Source organism: Musca vetustissima, unplaced genomic scaffold, assembly GCF_032173495.1.
Source record: "Musca vetustissima isolate MV318-11 ecotype Yass unplaced genomic scaffold, APGP_CSIRO_Mvet_v1 utg660189, whole genome shotgun sequence".
Taxonomy (NCBI): Eukaryota; Metazoa; Arthropoda; class Insecta; order Diptera; family Muscidae; genus Musca; species Musca vetustissima.
Genome location: NW_026876786.1, coordinates 9,902 through 20,401, shown reverse-complemented (window position 1 = coordinate 20,401; position 10,500 = coordinate 9,902). Strand labels below are relative to the sequence as shown.

The window sequence follows — 10,500 nt, the reverse complement described above, 5'->3', positions numbered from 1 at the left end:
TCTTTTTCTAAACTGAAAAAGGTCTTTGTATGATAAATTTGGGTAACAAAGAAATGTTGAATATTGTAAAAATGTGAGATTATACAACTGCGTACTTTTTTAGAGACTAGCAATAAACGTGTCTATTCCGCCATGTTCGTCTGTATGTGGATATCACGATAGAGCTCGCAATATTAAAGATAGTTAATGTCAATATTCGGTATTTCGATGATTTTTTCAACCCACTTGTCTAAAAATTTTATATATTTTGGATTCTAATTGTTCAGAAAATCGAGTGGCAAAAAAAAATATTTCACCAGCTTATTTGCATGTAGCTGGTGTTCCCACTGTTCACTATCCTGCCATGAATCGGTCTATGGTGTGAACGCTATCCCTACGAAAGGTAGGTCGCCCTTTCGGTCGGTTGGGGCAGGTGTGAGTGGCGTGGCATGCTTTTTTTTATCAAATAATGTTTAACGATCAACCACAAGGCTTGGATGGTTTTTATACCCTTCACCACACTGTGGTACAGGGTATTATGTCTTTGTGCATATGTTTGTAACAGCAAATATAATCGAGATAGACCCATGGTTGCTTTTGAGAATATGCATAGAATCACTTTCTGAGTCGATTTATGCATGTCCGTCCGTCTGTCTGTCCGTCTGTCCGTCCATGTATTTTTGTTAACAAAGTACAGGTCGCATTTATGATCCGATTTGGATGAAATTTGGCACAGATCACTTAATTGGCCCAAGGACGAACCCTATTGGAGAAAATCGGTCCACTTTTAGGCATAGCTCCCATATAAGGGTACTCCCCAATTTTCGGTATTTTGAGGTTATTTAGCACGTTTTTTAACTGAATTCGCTGAAATTTGGTACTTTGAGTTCTTATTGGGTAGCAAATCTCCCTACTAAAAATTAAAAATATAGGTCCATTTTTTCGGATAGTCCCCATATAAGGGTAGCCCCAATTTTCGGTATTTTGGGGGTTTTGATCGCATTTTTGGACCGAATTCGCTGAAATTTGGTACTTTGAGTTCTTATTGGGTAGCAAATTTCCCTACTAAAAAATATAAATATAGGTCAATTTTTTCGGATAGTCCCCATATAAGGGTACCCACAATTTTCGGTATTTTGGGGTTCTTAAGCGCGTTTTTCAACCAAATTCTTTGTAATTTGGTTTTTTATACCCTTCACCACACTGTGGTACAGGGTATTATGTCTTTGTGCATATGTTTGTTCCTTTTGAGAATATGCATATAATCACTTTTTAAGTCGATTTATGCATGTCCGTCCGTCTGTCCATGTTAAATTGTAAACAAAGTACAGGTCGCATTTATTATCCGAATTGGATGAAATTTGGCATACGTCACTTATTTGGCCCAAGGACGAACCCTATTGAAATTGGGAAAAATCGGTTCAGATTTAGATATAGCTCCCATATATATTTTCGTCCGATTTAAGGTAAATGGTGCACCAAAGTCCCTATATATCTTTTGATTTGCACGAAATTTGGCACAGCGTACTTAATTAAGCCTAGAATGGTGTGTGCTAAGTTTCATAAAAATCGGTTCAGATTTAGATATAGCTTCTGTAAATATCTTCCTCCGATTTAAGGTAAATGCTGTACCAAAGTCTCTATATATCTTTCGATTTGCACTAAATTTGGCACAGCGTACTGAATTAAGCCTAGAAGGATGTGTGCTAAGTTTCGTGAAAATCGGTTCAGATTTAGATAAAACTCCCATATATATTTTCGCCCGATTTTAGGTAAATAGTTCACTAAAGTTCATATATATCTTTCGATATGCACGAATTTTAGTATAGGGTACTGAATTAAGTCTAGAATGATGTTGCTGGCCGATTGACACAACGTACTGAAGTAATATAAATTAGTCTTTGGCAAGTTTCCCTGTTAGGATACATATGTATGTATAGTCGCCCCCGTTCGAGTTTACTTCTTTCCTTACTGGTTTTTTTTTAAATATTATGTTGTTGTGTAACCATACGGAGCGATTTTTTATAAAAGTATTATTTTACGACCACCAATAAGCGCATACTTAAACTACTTTTCTAGTGTAATGAATTAGCGTGGATTTATTTGTAAATATTAACCAATAAATAGTTACAATATTTTTTTTCAATTGGAGTTATTTCTAGTGCTGAAAGTAATCTTTATAGTTATTTCTAGTGCTTGCTAAATAAATAAATTCTTATAAATATTTAAAAAATAAAAATCAGTCATCATACAGACTAACAAAGAGAATTTCTAGCGTTCATTCATAAAACACCATGGCCGTGAATAACTTAGAAATGCATATACACACACACACACACACTCGTATATACACACACACCTCATCATCATTTTGCCTTTCTTTCGTTATTGTAGAATGTTTATTTGCTGTTATTGTTGTTGTTGTTTCTCTTTTATCCAAACAATGCAATTTCTATTCAGTGTGCATCAAGTTGTCGGCCACTAAACATCTGAGTGCCACAATTAAAACGAATTAACGTGCGTATTTTTTTTCTTCTCACAAACCGAACAAAAAATAATTATAAGTTTGTTATTGAATTTGCCCTATCAGCCTGCAGTGTGAGTGAGGGTCAGAAAAACAATTTCAAGATGATGGGAAATTTGCATTGCAATGAAACCGTTACACCTGTCATTGGTATCCTGTGCATGGATATTGCCACGACGTTGCAGAACAGGTATGGCAGGGAATACCAGAGCTACTTGGCTGCATCGTATGTGAGATTTTTGGAAGCAGCCGGTGCTAAAGTCATACCCATATGGTAAGTGAGTGTGAGTTCGCCTACCTCTTCCCCCATATTTGAAAAAAAAGAAAATATTTTTGAATTCTGAAATATAAAAAAAAGAAAAGAAAAACAACATTGTTTTGTAAACAAATCACACGAATACCTGCAAAAGATTGCATAAACAAACTGTTGACTGTTTGGGAGATTGACATGAAAATCCAAAAGAGATGAGAGCATTTTGAGAAAGAGAAAGTGTTCTGCAGAAGAGAAAGGCAGTTTGCTTTTGTGGGAAAAATCAATAACCTTAATATTAAATACATATTGTTTACATAGTGTTGCCAATGGTCAAAAAAAATTAGATAACGGTCATGTTTTTAAAATAATAAAAATATGAATTTTTTAAAGACTTCAATAGGCGTGGATTTAAATTAAAACAAGTGAAAAAGCGTTAAGTTCGGCTCTCCACCATAGTTATACTGACAGATACATGCAATGAAAATATAGGGAACTTACCCAAAAAGTGGGCATATACCGATAATTCTACAAACCGATTTATGTAAACCATTATGTACACCAAATACAAACTTCAGCAAGTTTTAATGGGGATTTTTCTTAAAATCTGTACCTCCTTCAGGAGGTATCACCATATTGAGGATATGCCTAAATGTCTGAGAATATATTTCTTTATAGTCATGTTTAAATTGTTATCACAATATCTTTAGAAGGCGGAATGCTTAGAACAGATGGTTAAATTGACTATTCCCCGTAACGACTACGCAATCGCAACACACGGAACAAATCAGATAACTATTTTAATATAAAAGGGGGTTATATGGGGACTACCTCTAAAAAGGGGTGAATATTAATAATTTTTGTTGAGGAGATTTGTTACCATATACGACTACAATATACCAAATTTAATCGAATTCGTTTGAAAAACGCCCTCAAGAACCTCAAAATATCGAAAATTGGTGATACCCTTATATGGGGGCTGCCCGAAAAAATTGACCTATATTTATAATTTTTTGTGGAGAGATTTGCTACCCAATAAGTACCCAATTTCAGCGAATTCGGTCGAAAAATGCGATCAAACCCCCCAAAACACCACAAACTTAGGGGTACCCTTATATGGGCGCTATACGAAAATATAGACTCATATTTATAATTTTTGACCTATATTTATAATTTTTTGTGGAGAGATTTGCTACCCAATAAGAACTTAAATTTCAAAATTACAGCCAATTCGTTGAAATAATCCCGGTCAAAACCCCCCAAAAAGTGGAAATTGGGAGGTACCCTTATATGGGGACTACCAGAAAAAGTGGACCTATATTTATAATTTTTAGTGGGGAAATTTGGTACCCAAAAAGAACCCCCTGTACCAAATTTCAACGAGATCGGTTGAAAACCGCGCTCAAGAACCCTAAAATACCGAAAATTAGGGGTATCCTTATATGGGGGCTACCCGAAAAAAATTGACCTATATTTATAATTTGTAGTGTAGAGATTTACTACCCAATAAGAACTCAAAGTACCCAATTTCAGCGAATTCTGTCGAAAAATGCGATCAAACCCCCAAAACGCCGCAAAATTAGGGGTACCCTTATATGGGGGCTATCCGAAAATATGCACACATATTTATAATTTTTAGTGGAGAGATTTGGTACCCAATAAAAACTCAATGTACCAAATTTCAGTGAATTCACTTGAAAAACACGCTCAAGAACCTCAAAATACCGAAAATTGGGGGTACCCTTATATGGGAGCTATGCCTAAACGTGGACCGATAAAGCCTATCTTCGAACTTGACCTGCCTGCAGACAAAAGACGACTCTATGCAAAATTTTGGCGATCTATTTCAATTCGTTTAGATTACAACAGACAGACGGACATGGCTATATTGTCATAGAATTTTACGCTGATCAAGAATATATATACTTTATAGGGTCGGATATGTTTATTTCGGGTCGGAAATGATTATACATACAAGGAGCGCTAATATATACAATATCCTGTAGATAGATATATATGCTCTTTAGAGAACCTTTGAAATGAATCAGGCGAAATTAAGGGGACCCCCATTCTCGGTGTCAAACCAGTAAGGAAAGTAGTAAAGTCGGACTGGGCCGACTATATGAAACCCTTCACCACTTTGGGTATATTCTACATATGTATCCTAACAGACGTCGCGTGTTTGTTATATATCTATATCTGAACCGATTTCATGGAAACTTGCCAGAGACTACTTTATATTACTTCAGTACGTTGTGTCAATCGGCCTAGCTATGGATATTTTCACGAAGCTTAGCAACATCAATCTAGACTTAATTCAGTACCCTATACCAAAATTTGTGCAAATCGAAAGATATATAGGAACTTTTGTGCACCAATTATCTTAAATCGTACGAAAATATCTATAGGAGCTATATCTAAATCGGAACCGATTTTCACGAAACTTTGCACACATCATTCTAGACTTAGTTCAGTACGCTATGCCAAATTTCGTGCAAATTGAAAGATATAAAGGGACTTTGGTACACCATTTACCTTAAATCGGACGAAGATATATATGGGAGCTATATCTAAATCTGAACCCATTTTCACGAAAATTAACACACATCATTCTAGACCTTATTCCTTACGCTGTGCCAAATGTCGTGCAAATCGAAAGATATATAGGGACTTTAGTGGACTACTTACCTAAAATCGGGCGAAACTAAATCTAAACCGATTTTCACGAAATTTTGCACACATCATTCTAGACCTAATTCAGTACGCTATGCCAAATTTCGTGCAAATCGCAAGATATAAAGGGACTTTGGTAGACCATTTACCTTAAATCGGACGAAGATATATATGGGAGCTATATCTAATTCTGAAGCGATTTTCACGGAACTTAACACACATCATTCTACACTCAATTCAGTACGCTGTGCCAAATTTCGTGGAAATCGAAAGACATAACGGGGTTTTGGTGCTACATTAATGTAAAATCGGATGAAAATATATATCGGAGTTATATCTAAATCTGAAGCGATTTTCACGAAACTTAACATACATCATTCTATACTCAATTCTGTACGCTATACCAAATTTCGTGCACATCGAAGGAAATGTAGGGACTTTCGTACAGTATTTACATAAAATAGGGTGAAAATATATATGGGAGCTATATCTAAATCTGAACCGATTTTTCCCAATCTCAATAGGGTTCGTTCTTGAACCAAATAAGTGAGCTATGCCAAATTATTTTTAATTTTTAAAAATACCAGGCCCTTTGTTAATGCATAGAAAATGTTTCATTGGTAGTCTCTAGCAAATATTTTTAAAAAATCCACGCCCTATGGTAGTCCCTAAAAAATTTTTTTCTTTAAATCCACGCCCATCCGTTTGGGTCAAATCTTGTTCAAAATCGTTTTTACAAATATTGGGAACTGGACTTCATAACATTCTAATATGTTTGTTATTTCATAGAAAAATAATTTTTAAAATTAATTCTTTATAATTTTCTATTTTGCTTCATTTCAGGAACAATCGACCTCGCATCTATTATGAATCGATAATGAATAAAATTAATGGGTAAATTAAATCGTCAAATATCACAAATTAAAAAACAAAAATAAAAAATATCCCTTTACAGAATTTTAATGCCTGGTGGGGCTATTTTCTTCAATCCGAAATTCTGTACCAAAGATATGACCAGCCATGCTTATACCAGTTCCAAAATAATTTTCGATATTGCCCGGCAATTAAAGCATTTTCCATTGTGGGGTACCTGTCTGGGTTATCAGCTGTTATTAACGCATTCAGCCGGTGTCGAAGATGTGCGACAGGATTGTAAATCTATGAATGTCTCATTGCCAGTTCAATTTGAGGATGACAAAGGTAAGAGGGTTTAGAGTCAGATTTTTTAATATTTTATAAAATTTTCTTCTTTTATTTTAGTTTTACAAAAATCCAAATTATTTGCCGACCTAGACGAATCAGTGAAAGCACGAATGTCATCACAACCATTCGGTTACCATTACCACAAATATTGTATTACAAAAGAGGATTTGAGAATGTTTAAAATCGAGGACCAATGGCAGGTATTGGCCTGTAATAAGGATGATAATGGTTTGGAATTTATAAACATTGTAGAGCACAAAGAGTAAGTAATGGAGCTATAGTTAAAAAAAAAAATAAATAATATCTCACACATATATTTTCTCCAGATTTCCCTTCTATGGTTCCCAAATTCATCCAGAAAGGGTATTCAATGAAAATTTAGGCGATCAAGATCCATGCCATCACTGTCCCAGCTGTTATGAATTAAATCAATATTTTGCCAAATTTTTTGCTCAACAATGTCGTTTAAATGAGAATCGTTTCGCGGACGAAGACCTTATAAGGTATAACATTAATAATTATCCCCTCACCTTCACGGCCCAGGAGAAATTACATTGGCAATTGTGTTATCTTTTCAAAGCCGATACGGATTATCCAAATGAAGTTACACAAAGAATAGAACAATGAAAATGACAGCAGCCAATTAAAAATAAAATGTGATAATAAATTGTAAGATAAGAGCGTCGACAAGGTTGATGTTTGATAGAAGTCACAAATCTGTGTTGATATTTTTAAATTTTAGTTAGATCAAATTTTTTGTGCTGTGTATTTAGAAAACAAATCAAAAAATAATTATTATAATATATAAATATTTCTATAATAGTTTTATAAATGTATAATTAAAAAATATTCTTAAACTGGTTATTCTCAGAAAATATAAAAAACATGTTTTTTCAAAAACTCCAATATTTAAGGGGACTCTTAAAATATTTTTCAAAAATCTAAATCGGGTACTCTCATTCTTTATTCTTTAAAAAATCCAAGGCTTATCGGGACCATCTAAAAATCCAAGCTTTATGGGGGCACTCAAAAATACTTTTTAAACCAGTAAGGAAAGTAGTAAAGTCGGACTGTGCCGACTATATGATACCGTTCACCATTTTGGGTATATTCTACATATGTATCGTAACAGACGTCGGGTTTTTGTTATATATCTATATCTGAACCGATTTCAGGGAAACTTGCCAGAGACATATGTATATTACTTCAGTACGTTGTGCCAATTAGCCCAGCTATGACCTTTTCACGAAGTTTAGCAACATCATTCTAGACTTAATTCAGTACGCTATGCCAAATTTCGTGCAAATCGAAAGGTATATAGGGACCTTGGTACATAATTTACCTTAAATCGGGCGAAAATATATATGGGAGCTATATCTAAATCTGAATCGATTTTTCCCAATTTCAATAGGGTTCGTCCTTGGGCCGAATAAATTACCTGTGCCAAATTTCATCCAATTCGGATTATAAATGCGACCTGTACTTTGTTTACAATTTAACATGGACAGACAGACGGACGGACGGACATGCATAAATCAACTCAGAAAGTGATTCTAAGGAACCATGGGTCTATCTCGATTATTTTTGCCTGTTACAAACATATGCGGAAAGACATAATACCCTGTACCACAGTGTGGTGAAGCGTATAAGAACCCTCTAAAACATTTTCCAATAAATCATTTGAAAATTTTTTAAAACATCCACGTCTTATTGCTTACTTACTTACCTGGCTTGTGACAAAACTTTCGTTCCATAAGCCGAGCTTAGAAAAGATTTCCAGGCGCGTCGGTCTTTTGCGCAGTTTTTCCCCATTTGAAAGATCATATTCGACAATGTTGTCTTCGACTTGATCTCTGATCTTTCCATCGTATTCGTGGCCTTGCCCTTCTGCGGGAATCATCAGCTGGTTCGTATTTATATGCCTTCTGGTCTTGGACATCTTCATCCATTCTCACAACATGACCTAGCCAACGTAGTCGCTGCAGCTCAATACGTCTAACAACGTCGATGTCCTAGAATAGCAGGTACAACTCATGGTTCAGTCGACGGCGATATTCACCGTTAGCGCAGATCGGCCCATTGATCTTTCGGAGAATTTTTCTCTCTAACACTCCAAGAGCTGCCTCATCTGCTTGCGTAAATACCCATGCTTCAGATCCACATAACAGCACGAGTAATATCAGCATCTTGTAGAGTGAGAGTTTAGTCTGGCGGGAGGTGGCCTTGCTTTTGAGTTGTTTGCTCAGACCATAGTAGCATCTGTTGGCCATTACTATCCTTCTCCGAATTCCAAAACTGATGTCATTCCTTTTATACCCTTCACCACACTGTGGTACAGGGTATTATGTCTTTGTGCATATGTTTGTAACAGGCAAAAGGAAACGAGATAGACACATGGTTCCTTTTGAGAATATGCATAGAATCACTTTCTAAGTCGATTTAAGCATGTCCGTCCGTCCGTCCGTCTGTCCGTCCGTCTGTCTGTCTGTCCATGTTAAATTGTAAACAAAGTACAGGTCGCATTTATGATCCGAATTGGATGAAATTTGGCATAGGTCACTTATTCGGCCCAAGGACGAACCCTATTGAAATTGGGAAAAATCGGTTCAGATTTAGATATAGCTCCCATATATATATTTAACCGATTTAATGTAAGCGGTCCCTATATATCTTTCGATTTGCACGAAATTTGGTACAGCGTAATCATTTAAGTCTAGAATGATGTCTGCCAAGTTTCGTGAAAATCGGTCCAGATTTAGATATAGCTCCCATATATAGTTTCGTCCGATTTCAAGTAAATGGTGCCCCAAAGTCCCTATATATATTTCGATTTGCACGAAAATTGGCATAACGTATTAAATTAAGCCTAGAGTGATGTCTGCCAAGTTTCGAGAAAATCGGTTCAGATTTAGATATAGCTCCCATATATAGTTTCGTCCGATTTCATGTAAATGGTGCCCCAAAGTCCCTATATATCTTTCGATTTGCACGAAATTTGGCATAACGTATTAAATTAAGCCTAGAGTGATGTCTGCCAAGTTTCGAGAAAATCGGTTCAGATTTAGATATAGCTCCCATATATAGTTTCGTCCGATTTCATGTAAATGGTGCCCCAAAGTCCCTATATAGCCTTCGATTTGCTCGAAATTTGGCATAGCGAAATGGATTAGGTCTAGATTGATGTGTGTTAAGTTTGCTGAAAATCGGTTCAGATTTAGATATAGCTCCATATATAGTTTCGTCCGATTTGATGTAAATGGTGCCCCAAAGTCCCTATATATCCTTCGATTTGCTCGAAATTTGGCATAGCGAAATGGATTAGGTCTAGATTTATGTGTGTTAAGTTTGCTGAAAATCGGTTCAGATTTAGATATAGCTCCCATATATATTTTCGTCCGATTTAAGGTAAATGGTGTTCCAAAGTCCCTATATATCCTTCGATTTGCACGAAATTTGGCATATCGTACTTAATTAAGTCTAGAATAGTGCACGTTAAGTTTCTCGAAAATCGGTTTGGATTTAAATATAGCTCCTATATAAATTTTCGTCCGATTTAATGTAAATAGTGTACCGAAGTCCCTATACATATTTCGATTTGCACAAAATTTGGCATAGTGTACTAAAATGAGTCTGGAGATTTAAGTGAAATGAGATTTATATATAGCTCCTATATATTTTTGCTTCCGATTTTATATAAATTGTGCACTAAAGACCCAAAGTTTGTCCGATTGCCACACAATTATGTACAATACAGAAGTTAATATAAGATAATCTCTGCCATTCTCATTGAAATCGGTTCAGATTTTGATATAGCTTCTACATATATATTTTCGTCCAATTTTACACAAAATTGACACAAATTTTGCACAAC

At 35.4% G+C, this 10,500-nt stretch overlaps 1 protein-coding gene across 1 annotated transcript; it reads left to right on the top strand.

Annotated features, from left to right (window-relative positions):
* Nucleotides 1-2,610: 2,610 nt before the first annotated feature.
* LOC133321338 (gamma-glutamyl hydrolase B-like) lies at nucleotides 2,611-7,256 on the top strand. The gene is made up of 5 exons (XM_061530431.1): nucleotides 2,611-2,777; nucleotides 6,270-6,320; nucleotides 6,382-6,626; nucleotides 6,687-6,891; nucleotides 6,956-7,256. Exons 1-5 carry the CDS (start codon nucleotides 2,611-2,613, stop codon nucleotides 7,254-7,256), a joined length of 969 nt encoding a protein of 322 aa, XP_061386415.1.
* Nucleotides 7,257-10,500: the final 3,244 nt, after the last annotated feature.